The 16,246-nt window shown below is 43.4% G+C and overlaps 2 protein-coding genes across 2 annotated transcripts in view; both read right to left on the reverse strand.

The window, feature by feature from the left end:
* Positions 1-3,113: 3,113 nt before the first annotated feature.
* Positions 3,114-13,055, reverse strand: T265_02839 (hypothetical protein; the record flags this gene model as incomplete). The annotated part of the gene is made up of 13 exons (XM_009167183.1): positions 3,114-3,691; positions 5,160-5,288; positions 6,096-6,356; positions 6,915-7,111; positions 8,084-8,190; positions 8,233-8,341; positions 11,975-12,008; positions 12,048-12,275; positions 12,310-12,524; positions 12,561-12,665; positions 12,706-12,798; positions 12,834-12,997; positions 13,036-13,055. The coding sequence occupies 13 exons, from the start codon at positions 13,053-13,055 to the stop codon at positions 3,449-3,451; spliced, it is 1,905 nt and encodes a 634-aa protein (XP_009165447.1).
* A 2,276-nt stretch (positions 13,056-15,331) lies between these two features.
* T265_02840 (hypothetical protein) overlaps positions 15,332-16,246 on the reverse strand; it is a gene marked incomplete at both ends in the record, with an annotated part of 28,194 nt that continues 27,279 nt past the window's right edge. Inside the window, one exon of the mRNA XM_009167184.1 lies at positions 15,332-15,604. Within this exon, the coding sequence (XP_009165448.1) occupies positions 15,485-15,604 (120 nt within the window). The remainder of the gene's footprint in view (positions 15,605-16,246) is intronic.

The raw sequence follows: 16,246 nt of genomic DNA on the forward strand, positions 1-16,246 counted from the left end.
AGACCAAACTTGTTCGATCGAGAAAAAATCCATTCATTTCTCCTGTGTTGCGCTGTGTGGTATATACTCTCCACTCTTGCTGCTAAATCATAGTTTGGAAATGCACAATTCGTTGCGAAAACTTTTTTGGGGCGTTCCACGTACATACAGCGGAAATCACTATACTCCTGTCCGCTTTCGTTGGTTTTCCCTCTTCACCTACGAAACCAAAAGCTTACGCGACTAACAACCAATCACATCCTGCGTAGAACCCCAAAGCCTAGACAAAGTACAACCCTCGCAGGGCACTTCAACCCTGGCTGGCTTATTCGTTTAGTAGCTATTGGCCCGTTCCTCTCTACTGACTTACACATTGCATGTACCGGCTTGTAATCAAAAGATTTTGGGACTGTTTTGCCTGGGCCCGTGAACACCCACAACTGACCTCATTCTCTACCGTAAATTTCTCAGTCGGTCAGTTTCCTGCTAGTTGTTGCTCGCTTCTTAATTCCTTGTCGTTTCCGCACTCATCAGTTTTAATTTGATAGAATTCAGTCCGGTTACAGATTTGTACAGGGAGTTATTTGCCAAACGATATTTGTGTTGTCAAAATGAGACCAGTTTGCTTGTCGGTGACGAAATTTCCAAAAGTAAACCTGCTGCAAATTTCGAGGTAGGTAAAAAAAATCTGAGGAGTACGATAGGTTTTTCTGATAGTCGATGTGCATCAAATGATGCATGGGGCCGTTGCCCAGACCAGTTTAATAAACTGATTGCATGTCAGACTTCCCCGAGGCGCTGATTTCACCGTCGTGTTGGATGGATATCGTTTGCCCCAGGGTACAGTTTTAGTGCGACTGTTTGCCAGGTCGAAATATTCTTTGTTCATCCCATAACAAACGAATTAACAGTTTCCCTGTCTGAGGACCCCGTGGGGCAATAGCCCACAGGTACGAACCAGTGAACGACACGTCGAAGTCACGAAACCAAATGGTATTCCCATATTCATTGCTTAGTGACTCTGCCCGGTCACCCGGCTACTACTTATCCTTGGCCTATGCTATGACTACGATAGTTTCAAATACAGCATGCGCCTTAATACGTAGTTATCCACCAATCTCTCTCTCTGATTGTCAGAATGGCGTATACGGCTTTTTATAGTGGCAACCTGAGCTACGCACAAATACTTCCAGAGCATAAACAATGCCATCACAAGGAATTTCATCCACCAATTGTTAGGGTTTTTACGGCTAACACTGCTAAAGCTTCTGCAACACACCACCATGGGTCCATAGTGTTTATTCTATGCAATTTTGATGTAAAATTTAAGTTCTTTCGTTCTCGGGTAGGAAGAGAGCAGCTTTCATGAGCAACTCCGATATCTTCATAGATGACCAACAGATATGTTAGACTCATGAACTACAACTGTTAAGTTCTTAAACACGATATAACTCAGAGGTGCGACTTCGAAATTGCGATTGCTCAAGATACTCCATATTTTAGCATTTAATCTCAATCTTGTCTCCCATGAATTCGCTGCTCTTCTGTGCCACTTTACTTTTTGAGTGGTACAAACTGCAACGTCACAGTATCAGTGATGTGATGAGAAATGCCTTCACAGGCACCACAATTTGGATGTGAACACATCCTAACAATAAACGTGATAGAAACCGTGCCGTTTAATAACTTCAAAGCTGAAATGAGCAGCTTCCTGTTGTAGTGTGATCAGGCGCTAACATCCCTTTTTCCCACTGCTACTGTTATCTAGTACCAGCGCTCAATCGGTTTTTATCAGTCGATATGGAGCTGACCAGGATGTGACCTTACCCCATGATCGTTCAGCACACGTGAAATTCGGACTACCTGTAAATTGAAGTGAACTGAACATGAGCAATTGGTTACTATGGAGGGTTGTAATGAAACCATCATATTTCGACCCACTGGCTTATCCAGAAAAAGATAGCGATGGATTAGTCACGTGTTCACTGGCGACTGGAACATGTTAATCAGAGGGAAACGCCGACCATAGTCCGTTGGCTTGACCTGATATGCCAAGACCACGCACGATTGCACAGTGTATTTCCATCAGTGGGACTAAGCGAAAATGGTCATCTTTTACCCGCGTGGAAAACTTCGACTATTTCGTCTTCTAGGAATATTTCCAACGGGCTTAAACAGGTAAGAATACTAGAAAATGCGATTACAGACCATATATTTGTTCGAAAATTAGCAAACTGATTCAAGGGCCATTCAATTGTTACATACGGACACGAACTTGGACCATTGCAGAGTAGTGACCTAGCCGATTTAATCAGGTTCCCATGTTGGTCGCTACTGCACTAAATCCCTCTAAGAACTGACATCAGGCATTAATTTCGATAATAACTGTTCCACGCTGGTTCTTTTTTGCTGGCTGAATTCATTTTTTGGAGAGGCGCGGTACCGCTTGGTCACGTTGATGTCAGATTCAAAGCCTCAAAACTTCTCATAACTTCATAAAGGAAACTACTCACAAGGTTGCTGAAAACTCTTCGACAAACTTGTGAGTAGTTTCCTTTATGAAAATAAATTGCGAAACCTCGAATATCGTGCCAAATGAAACATGAGGCGGCCTGTGTGCAGCACATGCAATTGAAAAATGTCGTAAACGGAAGATTCAGTGGAGTCTCTCGTGAAAACCAAATGGATTTGCAAATGAGTGCATTTCTCATAACTTCCTATTCAAAATTCAAACCTGTTTGACTGGTGGGCGTATATATCTCACCATCTTCCCCGTTCATTATACCAACGGCACATTCCGCACTACTCTGTCCAATTTAGATGACCTAAGTGGCACATAGTTTCCACTACGAGTGAGCAAAACGGGAGAACAATAACAAGTTATTGATATCTGAAGGATAAAGGCGTAGGATAAAGGCGTACGCACACGGTTAATGTAAGAATTTAATTCACTTGAACATAGTCGTTGGGCGTAGTCGGCACTTCCCATCAACAAAGGCTTCCGCGACAAAACACTTTCAAGCCAGAGGAGCATTCAAGCCGCATGAACTATTGATTGGCTTGACGATGGACACAGAATCGGTGTGGATACCAGAAATACTATGTGAGTAAGTTATGTAGACTGCACGACTGTACTCCGTATATTCTGAGGAACTACCTACCGGTGGGCATCATCAGTTCTGCGTAACACATGGTAATCCGTTGGCGAAACGAAACAGTTCTGACTTGTGGTACAGAGAGCCCACGAGTGCATGAGTGACAAATATGTAGTCTTTAAGTCATCGGGCGCATCAGGATTAGGCAAAACAAGGGACAGTAGACGTAACACGGAAATTGGACAGAAGGCTTTCACGCAATCGGTCCACTGCCTGACGCCATCGCCTTGGCGGCAAAAATGAAAACAGGTAGATGCAAAGTCGAAGTATGATTTACACTTTGTACAACTCAATACACGGTATGCCTGGGCACATCAATGTATCTCGGATTCACGCATGTCTTCAGCAAGTCGAAGAACAAATGACTTCAGCTTCTCATCAGTCTCGGATGAAAAATGTTTCCGGATAAAAATACGAGTGTTTCGACTCAGAAGTGTGTACGTAGACAACTGCATTAACTTGGCCAGCGCGTGTTGATATTCTCCCGCGCAAAGTTCGACGAAAACATGACGGAGAAATGCAACGTTGCCGTCAGATGTGTCGCCAAAATCGAAATTCTGCAAATACAACAGTGGTAAAGCTATGAATAAGAAGATTCACAAAAACAAAGTGGATTTAGAACTCAATTTGAGGCATGGGGCTCACCATAAGCCAATCAATTTATCCCTTCCAAACAAACATGAATTCATGTTGGAGATTACAGTGTGAGCCAGTGACGCAACTAGTCCCGACACCAAAAGTATACCAGCAAATTACAACTCTCTCAAACTACAAGTGCGAAACAGGGCAACGCATCGCCGAGAACCTCCACAACTGAGTCAAGTTTCATCATGGGAAGCAGTGTAACATGGTGTTGCATGATGAAACAGCAGCTCAATATGCTTGGCTGAGAGTAACAGAAAAATTTGGAAAACAATTAAGTGCGCGAGACGGCTATCGTTACATACATACGGACCGGAAGGTCCGTGATTCAAGCCTAACCTCAGCATCTCGACTGCTCCTGTCTATGCTTGGACAACCTGGCAGCATCTAAGCGCTGGCGCGTCTTTTTGGGTGGCATGGCAGCTAGACACTGAATGGTTTTGTTATTGACAGATAAGTGCTGAGTAACGAGAAAAACTACATGGGTTCACCGACTGTTTTTGATCTTCTACGTCGAGTTCCTTCCATTCATAAAAAAAAACACCCGCTGGTGATACCTCGGACGCACTTGGCCTTAGTAACCATCTGCGCTGCCCGTCCTCTAAAAGTAAGAAGTAAACATGTTATAAAGAAAGCAATCGGTTACAGAGCCTATTCCTCTTGAACGACCATTGACGATCGGTTCAACCAACAATCGCCGTCTTGACTATGCCACACCGAGCTCCCTGGAGAAAACTAAACACACCGTTTACCTAGAATGATATAACCATGCAACCATCCTTAGCGGTTAAGTGGATCAAATGAGGATTTGTCTACAATCTCGATCTACATTAAGTTTTTGATAAAATTCTAAAAAAATAAAAATATACCCTCAGACTAGGAGACCCATGTCCAGGCACTCGACATAACGGTTGCAAGTAGAGGAAATAGCACACCATGAACCACGTGTATTACAATAAACTCATAAAAAATAACACGGAACGCACCAAACTTTTCTAAAAAGAAACACACCAGATGCCAAGGGTAAAGCACAAAATGAAACATCCATGTGCACTAGTATCCAAAAAATTCATGTTAGACACAGTCAGTCGTAAGTAGGTAATTAAACATGATCTGATACAGTCACAGATTCCCCTTGATTTGAAAAGCTTCTTCAACTACCTTCGGATAAATTCACACAGGTGCCCGTGTGTGGAGTGAGTCCCCAGTGTGGGAATGTCCATGGTTGTCTAATGTCAAGCTATGCATGGGGGGGGGTGGAAACTGTGCAGTTTTACTGAGGTCCGCAGTAACGAGTGTTAGGAGTTGGTCATGCAGATGTACCTGCCCCATGCATGCAAAACAACCCTCACAATCACCAGGACAAAATGGCCAACCACTTACTTTGATAACCGTGAGGGGTAGATTGAAGACCAGAACCAAGATTCCCAATGCCCTTCCAGCGTTAGCCTTGGCGTTGACCGATAGATCTGCTTTCTTGAGCACATCCCAGAACGAGCATTTAATCATCATCTAAAAAGCGAAATTTATGGACGCATAGCATTCATACCTACTATAGAACAATAGGTATCGACAGAATTGTTCCTAAACTCTTTAATAGGTGTTTGCAGACCATTCTGGCGTAGGAGTAACATACGATAGTGATGTAGAAAACAAAATCCACTGAAGTACCTAAGCGATACAGTGAAATGTGCTCTGAATTGGGGGATTTAGGCAGATGAGATGCGACCTTGATTAAAACTGATTTCCAGTCGCGTAGCAGGGCATATCGGGCTCCAACACGCCGGTCTTATCTGATACCACTGTACTTCGGCCTTCGTATCACGCAAGCAACAGCAGCTGAGAAAAACACAGTTGTTACGACCAAATTTTCTCTTTACCCCAGTAGATTGGTCGTGACGGAGTTGTTCTACTACCACACTGTTAACCCAAACCCAAGGGTAGATAAGGAGTTGGCGTCGAGGAGGCAACTGAATTCAAGTCAAGCTCCACGACGGATGATTTTACGCTGTTAACTGGTGTAATTATGTGGTTCAATGCTAGAATATGAGGTAACATAGTGATGCTACTGACACCTTGCCTTAACTGAACCATCTTTTAAAGCACGCTGCATTATCGCGACTCCCAGGAAAATAGCCGACAATAATTCGTGGACGCAGTGAGAAGCCTCAGAGGCTTACACATTATTCTCTGGATGGCAGTGTAAACTGCACCCCACTCGATCCTGAAGATTCCAGAACCGAAGAGAATGTCTGTTATGGAGTAGTGAACCACTATATAGTAAACCTCGAAATAAACCTAAAAATTGTAATAACTCACTAGAAATCGTCTGTGTGCGTTTATGAAACTTCCCAACACGCGAGGGTAAAATCTGTTGAATGGATCTTCAGCCATTAGGCAATGGACCACAATTTGGATCATTTCACGTTCATGGGAAGACCCTCCTGATCCGCTTGAGGAGCAGGCCTTTAGCAGAGCTGACGCAGTTGCATCCGGACCACCCGGAGTAGACATTAGAATGCTGAAGAGTTGGCGTCTGAAAGTCGTCCGCAGGCCTAGGTTCTCAGCAGCAGCTTCAATCTAAAAATGATTAGTTACATAAAGTCGATAAATCCTGGTGGCTACACAGTGAAAAGTGCTCTGATATCGGGACTTGCATACTGAATCTCTCAAAAGTCAGTTCTAATGAGGCACATATAGACCTCCAACTAACTCTAAATTGACTACGCCTAAACGATGCAACGTGAGCAACCCATATGAAGCGAAATGATGCTAAGGACACACCAGTACCGTAAATGAAACCCTCCGCGTTCAGGTGTCTGAAGTAGGTGCATGTGCTCACTAAATGGTTTGTAGCTACCAACTTCCTGGTCCATAATAGCCACATAACTTGGTCAGATCTTTTAAGGTAGACCCATTTAGGATGATGTCATATGAACCGGTTACTGGTACCAACATAAGCACATTTCGTCTCTGTTCAAAATCAGCTACATAAACTTCCACACAGCTGGAAGTAAATAGGTTAAGTCCAGATTTGAACGCCTATAACTATGGGAAGGCTGAAATTTCCCCTGCAAATATTGGAGACTGGTGAGGGGTTAGAGAGGCCAACCGGGCAGACCAGAAACTTTTACTCACTTCAGGTGCCAGATGGTATCCAGGTTCATTGATGGAATGCAATGCCTGAGCTGCTGTATGTTGCGTGGGCACAACTGCGGTGATGGTGCTGAATGGATTGCCGGCAGAACCGACTAGCCACCATCGTCCTCTGGTTTCACGGTCACGTATGTCACTCAGACCAACAGAAAGACATATCTCTTGTGACACAGAAACACCTGAAAAGGGAGGCCTCCTGCATAATACATGAGTTCAAACACGACAGCGTTCACAAACCTAAAACAAATGTTCAGAGTAATGCAGTGGTACTTTTCAGTTTTGTATCATTTTCGATTAGAACTAGGCGTTTATTTCCTCTAGTTTTCGTTGTTGAAATTACTTGTTAGTTTAAGCCAACCCTCTGTTGTCTGTGGGGTATGTTGAACTGGTGGGACGATTAGCTAAACGAGAATGACGTCCAATAAACATATTACTGAATACCGTTCCTCTGTAGGTCGAGTTACAAGAACTGTGCTTGAAATCCCCTCATCAGTACTTGTCAAAGTAATCCATAAATCACTTCAAAATCCGTCCCTAGTGCAAAGCTATTACGTAAGTGATGTCCGCGGAACGTCTCGAAATTCACATGTCTTGATAATTTAAGAAACAAGTGTGAGCCGATTGCCGCATAGCAATTGCCACCAAATAAGTTTATCAATAGGTCTACGAAGTGCATGTTTCGCTCAAGATCATGGAAGAATATCAACTCTGAGAGATAAGACGTCCGGTTTTGACTCCTAGAGTAGCACTTTTAAGCTCCTGGAAGTTTGACTGCTTGCAAATCAACCGAATGGCTTTGTCACCTTAATACATCAAATTCACTTCACTGCGATTCACTCCGAGATGCTTGGTATTTAATCACGGGAGTATAAAAGTACACTAATCGGCACTCAGCACATGGTAGGGAGGTGATGGCTGCACAACTGACAGCCGAAATTTCAATCGACTAAGCGGTCTCCTTATATTGAGTACAAATGACATTCTCTAGATTATGGCAACAAATGCAAGGTTCACTTAACCAATTAAATTATTCGGTTTTTAAACTTCGTTGCCTGATGAATCTTGGGACATGTTTTCAGCGAAGCATACGATATTCATGCAAACCTTAGTTTTCACGAAGAGAATGCATTCTAGAACGCTATCATACTTACCCTTCATCCACGAACGCATCATCTTCTTCAAATGCAACGCTCTAGTAACACATTCCTCCTTAGAGTGCTTCTCCGATAACCGACGGATTACACCTTCTAGCTCGCATCTACGAAGTGGAGAGGTAAGATCAGATAAGAACCGAACCTACATCAAATCCACTTGTTCCGGACCGGTGGATGAAGTCAGGTGTTTTGTTGCGATTTGAATTAGATTCTGACAAGCAGAGAAATCGGCTTTTCGCAAGTGAACCCCAACGGCTGAAGAAGTGATTTGGCAACAACGGTCATAAGAAACAGATGAAAAAAAACAAAAGTAACAAGGTGAATAGTGGTGGTTATTCCTAAAGATCCCAGCGATGAGAACTTCGAACATGTATGGCATTCATAATGTCGTAAATCACAAGTCTATTAAGAGAATGCTTTCATGGAGGGATCTGCAACAGCACACTCAAACAGCTGTCCACTTAGTTATATGGTTACTTCGTAGCATCACTGGGCTATGGCTACTCAACGCTATGAAGTCACCCGTGCCATCGTGCAATTGATGTGAGAGACTTATTCTACGAAGTCCTTGACCATTGGACACAGCGGAACAAAAATGACGAGGAACGGAAGACAAGAGTTTTCTCCAGAATCGAAAGATCTCCTTCGTGTCAGTGCTTGATGTTAGTGGTTTTTTTATTAGTTTTCTCACGACGACATTCATGTGCTACTCGTGTTAAACCCACTCATTCCGTTGTAGCCACATCCAAAATTAATCCAGATTTGATTGGTTTCGAGCAATTACCACGCTCTTGCTTTTTTCGCCATGCATATTTACATTATGTGCAGCGCTGTCCAAAAACAGCGCGAAGCTCACATCCAATGGATGAGTCCCAGCCGGAAGGGAACGCGTGATTGTATGGTCTTCCGCACTAATCGCGTTGTTCAACGATATATCCGTGGTTGACTTGGGACTGCAATGTGGTCCGGGGTCAACGGGAGTGTAATAATAATAATAACGGGAGTGCAATAATGCTCTTCGAGGTGGCTCGGAAATCCATAGTGCCCTGACGCACTAGTTATAATGTTGAAGTGTTTCTGTTCGAATTATGATTGCCAATTCAAAAGCTGCGAATAGCCCACCATCAGAACTGATGATAAAGTAACTCATCCAAGATGAATATCGTCTGGAAATCACAACGCAAGAAGCGTTCCTGGGACGCACACTCCTGATAATTTTTAATAAGGATGAAACAGTTGTACAATGCTTCACTTGCAGAAAGAAATCTCGATTGAAATTTTCAAATCTCCGAAGCAGTGGAAAAAAGTCCTATGTCCTATGTACCAATCCAGTGTGATTTGCAAACCTCAAACGCAAACCAGCACACCAAAGACGAAGTTTAGCCAGATGATCGGACCAATAAATTATGACATACGCGCCACTGAGATCGGTCGCATGTCTTGTCCTACGGGGGTCTATAGCCACGTACGAAGGGAACACATGGGCTCCAGCCAGAAATTTGCGAAAATCTAACAGCACTCAGTTTGGTTTTAGTTGCTTTCATCTCAGCTTTCCGCGTCATAATGTGTCCCCACCCGAGCCTTTCGCTAACAACGATTTGGAAAAGGAAAAACGTCTTCTATGACAGACGGTAGTTGGACACGCATGGTACATGTCCGAACCTCCTTAACCTGATAAACAGTATTTGATATTTTAACGACTTGAGTATGCAACCAAGCTCCGTTAAGTACACGATGTAGCCAGCTAATTCTTCTTATATTATAGAGGTACCTATGATCAAACGCTGAAGGGACCTAAGGTTCGGCTTACGCAGCTGTCGAGATATGTGGAAGAGCCAACAAACTCAAACTTCTCATTCAAAAGTTTCATACATAAATGAAATCGTGCAAAATCCAGAAGTCGTAAAACTCATGTTCCGAAACCGGCCACAATCGATGCTTTGTTTAGAATGGTTTATACGGACGGATAGCAACCAAACAACAAGATAACGTCGCCCGCATAATCGAGGTCTATCAATCTCAGTCTCTAACTATCTCCAAATCAGTCTCTTTGCTGTCAATACAACTTCATCGTTCATGATGACGTCCATGACAAAACATTCTGGACGACAGCGTAGGCAAACACGGAGTAGCCTGAATTCTCCGCAGCAACCTAAGATGATTTCTATGAGGGATCAACAGTCCTCTTCGTCTACTGGAACCACCTGACAGTGTGTAGACTCACGGACACGTCTCTGGTCGGCAGTATGTTCGCTGACCTACGCAATCCGGTTTCAAATGCTTCACCAGTTGATATCAGCAGCGCGTCGGTGACGGACTGCTATCCTCCGCTTCACAGCTGCACGCTGATTTCACCCCGATAAGTGACGACGTGTTTGCTATCAGGATGCCTACCTCATCGGACAAACTAACGATCACCTATGTTATCAAAGCCACCAAAACACTACTCACTAGGAGCGCCCGATCGATGGACGAACCATGAAAGCAATAACCAGTAAGCTAACACCGCTCTGATTGAGACCCGGGATTCAACTTACTAGTAGTTAATGACACTGGGAAACAAGACGCAATCATGCAGTCAATGGCGCTGTTGCAGCAAAGATACCGCCTTTAACCCGTAGCTGCCCAGACCAGACCGAACTGACTACTCCACTGCCTTAAATGCTTTCAAATATCTTCCCGTTCTCCAATTTTCCGATGACCGAAAGTGTAGCATTTTTGACTGACGTTTCCTTTGTACATGGTCCGTAGCTGAGAAACTAGACTGAACCGTCTTTGAGTTGCTGATGACATACATGTAGATGCGACGGTCCACTATGCGAGAAAAAACAACAAATCTGCTGATATTTGTTGGCAGTGCACGCATGACTTGACATAAAGTGTTCATGCAGGTTGGGACCTACCATTACGATGCAGTCGATACACAGAAGCTTTGTTGACTAACTTGAGTGCGATTCGGACTGCCTACGAGAGCAGAAAAACCACCACAGAGTTGTTAGTTAAAATATGGAGTCCGGATCCAATGGTGAAAACGCGGTTACAAGACATGCAGAACGAGCATTTGTAACCGACAGGTGTCATGAACCAATGTAATCTTATCCACAAAGTAGTTTGCATTACTTTTTCGAAATAATATTACGAACCCGCCAAAAGTTGCAAAACTTTCCGCAAAGTTTCACACCATTGACCTACTGACCAGTCAAATTCAAGTGATCAAATCCGGTTGAGTGACACTTTCTTGCTGTTCTGAAGGCGGAATGTCAGTGCACCAAATAATGTCGGAGAGCGTTTCCGGGAACACAGCCGAAATATCTTGAAAGCGCAATGGGTGTTTCGAATAGTTCTGAATCGTCTAAACAAAATGATCTTAATAAAACCAGATAAGTGGATCTGTTTTTTCGAGTTCATGAATGTTATGAACCGGCTGAAACATTTCAAAATATATTGGCCAAAATTTTCTGCTAAAAAGCAATGACGAAAATCACTGCTTTGCTATATCAATAGCAAAGACGGTCTCCGCAGTGTCACAAGAAACTGTGAAAGCTAATGACCTACCCATATCCTCTAAAGAACCCAGACCATTCTTAGAACTTCGATCAAAAGCATATTAGTGTTTTTCACTATACGCCTGATCTGATCTCTGTGACATTAGCCGCAAAACGAACAGAGGTACCGTATGATGGTAGGACAAGGGAGACGCTTAGTCACCGGTCTCGGACACATTTGTTAAACTACCTGCAATGCAAAGACAGCTCTCCTATTCATGAAATATGGAATCCGGATACACGAAGACAAGGTTGTACCCCAAAATTTACTTCCAGTCCTTACCTGTACAGATGACGTGCGACGCCTTACATGTGGGGAGAGAGCCTTCCTCTAAGAACTCACCGAGGAGATCAAATACAATTTTCGAAGAAAGAACCTACGAAGACAGCAATTAGAATACATATGGGTGACTCACTCCAAAATGAAATAAAGAACAGAGAAACAAACCAAACGAACTCAACACGTTCGTTGAAACCGGGGATTGTTTTCTAAGAGATATCTTGTCCACCAAGCTCTCCACGAGATAGGCAATCAGGTTATCATGCTGGAGTCTGGCGTGCAGGCAAGCATGTATACACGCAACACAAACGGATAGGTCCAGCTGCAGCCATCCCTCTTTGGAACCGGTACTGATTGGCACAGACTAAATCATCAGTGCAGTTCAACATAACACTAACCTCCAGGAGCGTGCACACTTCATCGATAAGCAGACTTCTTACCGTCGCACGCGGATTTTCGCTGAATAGTTTGGTCAGCTCGGCAACGACGCGAGCCATATGAGCTTCACTAATTCGATTAATCCAACTGCGGATGGTCTTCCTCAGAGATTCATTTGACGAGTCTGTCATTGGTCGACCTTCAGGGACCACTATATCTGGCGGAGAATCAAGACCTGTGATTCATTAGTAAAAAGATTCGATTCACGTACAGCTACTGGAAGTTTTAGTAGGATGCTGGTTACTTGAAGTTGTTTCTGTACACTTCTCCTCATCACAGCTGGCAGCTGTTTGTTGACCATACAGGTTGACTTGTTCTGAAATAAAAGTAAATTAGCGCTGGGATGGCAAGCTTACTGGATTTGTGTCGCTTGGTACGTGTCTGACCGAGAGGCTTTGTTTCGTGAACTTTTGAAGAATTTTCCACCTCCTTCTCAAAGTCGAGTAGATCTAAGTAGCGTAAATTTGAAATAAGTTCTGCTCACAATCGAATCCACATTGACGCATCCACAAAGGATGGACGGCCTTCTTAATTTTAGGTCGCCTGTTTATTCCCAACCGCTTCTCAAGACGTTTGATAACCTTATCTTCGTTTTCATTGTCTTCAAGAAGAATTTGTCTGCGATTCGCCTCATAGGTTTTTAAACTCCTGAGTCAAAATGACAGAAGAGTAAGCAACAAGCTTACTTATTCTTTTTGTGTTTCATGTTGCGTCCGGCTAAAACGAAATAAGAGGTTCACGTAGGAATTGGAAAGGGAAGCACTCGTTACAAAAAGCTCAGTCTTACAACAGCTTACAACAGATGAGCGGCCTCTTCAAGGCGACGGACGATTTTCAGTTATACAATCGTAACCGGTTGGCACAGCTCAGTCGTTAATCACATACAACTGACCTCCAGCTCTATTTTCATCTTACTGCCCACAGCAAACGAGGGCAACTGGGACACTGACGCGCACATATAAACAAAGTCTCTCCAACACAAAGGTTTTTTTCATTTCAAACCCTTTAGAAGGGCCAGGGGAACAGGACATGACAATTTACTACGGAAAGCAGTTAGTCCTACAGAGTGCCGTGGAATCTCATAGCCCCCTTGTCTGTATGTGGACGGAAAACCAAAAAATACAAGATAACCGATAACAGTGGATAACAAGCTGTCACTAACCATCCGGAATAGATCAGCGAAGCTTATCCGCGGCCACACGCCAAGCTCGCAATGATGAGAACGGAGTGCTACTACGATGTAATGAGCAGATGTATTCATTTCATTGCTATTTGATCGTTCTCCTTACGGACAAGACTTTGCGAAACGCATTGAAATACCATACGCATTGGAAACTAAACAATCAAACACGGTTCACGAGTGAAAACCTGAGTCAAGCTCCAATGGGCACACCGAACTAGGTACGAATCGATGTCCCCCTCACTCAAACCTTAAAAGCAAACGCGCCCTGATTTAGTCAACCACAACCGACAAGACCCCCTTATTAAAATTAACACTGATCTGGTGCGCAAATCCGAAGAGGTCTTACTGATTAGTTCTCCGCCTTAATAACTGGCCAAATCGGTGGCCTGCTCATTTGGCTTGATGAAGCCTTTGTGTCAAAAGCGAAACTTTGTCTAGTTAAAATCTACCGATTATCTACCAAGCCATTCTGAAACAACCGATTCATCTTTCAGCAAAATGATGCAACAACTGAATATTCAGTCAAATCTTTCTTGAAATTGGACAGACTACGACCCTCCAAACTACTTATGTCAGACAATGATTGAAATTACACTTTTCGGTATCCTTCGGTAGACTACTTTGGGGCAAACTTACTACACAATCTGGATTTATCAGTTAGACGAAAGCTGTTTTACTTATCACCTAGCGGATCATTTAAGGGTCAAGTCCACGTAATAATAACATTCTGAAACAATAAGCTGCGTCGCAAAAGTAACGTTTGGATTGTGGTGTATCTTGGCTCGACACATCGATGGGTGGCAAATAGCGTATTTCATCTATTCAGACCGTATGAATTACAATTCTTTTGGTTTGAGGCTATCTCGGACCGCCTGTTTGTTCAAGTGATGTACTTCTTAAGGAGCTGTCTCCGAAATCTGTTGTGACAAAGTCGCTCCGTGCGAATCACGGATTTTTCGAATATGTCGAGCAATAGTCTCATTTTCGCGTTCCCGGTTCCGTTCAGAAGATTTTATTCCCTTTACGGACAATAAACTGTGAAAATTGAATTCCAACGATGTTTCAGTGGTGCATATCAGTTTGAATTATGAAGCCAGTAAATAAGGAACAAGTTAAAAAAGCCCAAAGTAGGAGTGAAGGGAAGCGGAATTTCTCAACCTTGGAAACGAAAGTCAACCGAATTTAGTAGTGGTAACATACTCCGGTATTCCTCATGAAATTTCTATAGACTCCTCTTTATTTAATAAGAAGAACGCGAAAGTGATCCAAAGAAAGCTTAACATGAGGCAAAGAAAATCCGGAAAGTTGCGCTAGTCATTTAGGTGAATCATACTTAGATCGAGAAGCCGCAATTTCTGTAAGGTCACTTTTAAAGTTTATGGAGACTTCTTAAGGAAGCTGGTGGAATCGTTTAACACGATGATGATACATAAAAGGGTTCCCTGAAAGTAATCCTTGGCGGCCTGAGTTATCGGGCGACAAAGAGAGGCAGGAAATCTAACGGCAGCCCTGAGCTGGGCAATTTGATTGCAAACGTTTCATCACCAATCGAGGTGACATCATCAGTGCATTATTGGGAAGCGTCGTAGTGCGTAGCGGTAGGTTAGTGGTTGCAATCAAGTTGCCCAGCTCAGTGAACAAGCCAACGACCACCATCTACGCTACCTGAGTTAACGACATTTTCCTCTATAGAGAACCAATCCTATTTTACTCAGCTGAAAAAACGACAGATTAGGTCAAATTTGGCAGAGTTGTACTCACGTGGTTTGCTAAAAACAATCCTATTCAAATTAGAGTATATTTACACATACAGAATACAGTGATGGGTCAGGGCGGCGCTCAGTACATTTGAAAAAATAAGCCAAAATAAGCTGTTCGGTTGCCAGGGGCATGTTCAGGGTTTCGTATTGCAAAAGAACAAATATACAGAAGGCAGGTTGTCTTCAACAGGCTCATTGTCCAAGAGCTACAAAGTCGTCTAGATTTGGTACGGCAACCATTGCTTCGTCCAGGTGACCGAGACAATTCAATCTGATGCAATCATCCCCACGTTGATCCACAAGGACTACGTCCTGACAATTAAGCAAAAGTATAGTATAGTGAATGATGCTCAATCACTGGAGGGCTGTAGTACGTAGTGCCTGAGATTTATCTCTAGTACAGACAATGGTATAAAATTTTCAGATAAATCATAACAAAGAGAGCGGTTATATGACACTGGGTGTGAGACATGGTTCGAATCAGCTGCTGGTTTATTCAGTTCTTTGACCACTGGTGAAAAGTGAGTGATCTATTCGTGTAGTAATTAAACGGGGGTGAAATGGCTCAGTGGTTGGGGCGCGAATTTACTGACCGGTTCGAACCCAACCTCTGCCTTTCGAGTTTTCCTGCTTAGGGTTGGACAACCTGACAGTACCCCATCCCTCGTGCTTCCTTTGGATGGCATGGCAGCTAGGCACCGAAAGGATACCATAGCTGAACGCTTTCTGTTAGTCGATCCCCGCGAGTACCTGACAGTTACCAAACGATGGACTAGGATCTGACATTAGATTTTGGCAAAGAGATAGTTAGATCGTGAAAACCTGTTATAGGAGTCCGTCCTTGCTTAATGGGCGAAAAGGGATAGAAAAGATGGTCCTCTGACGAGGAACTCTCACGCTCTTACCCTTCGGCCCACACGTCGAAATGTTAATTACATAAAATCTATAGGCTGT

The sequence above is a fragment of the Opisthorchis viverrini genome (assembly GCF_000715545.1).
Source record: "Opisthorchis viverrini unplaced genomic scaffold opera_v5_37, whole genome shotgun sequence".
NCBI lineage: Eukaryota > Metazoa > Platyhelminthes > Trematoda > Opisthorchiida > Opisthorchiidae > Opisthorchis > Opisthorchis viverrini.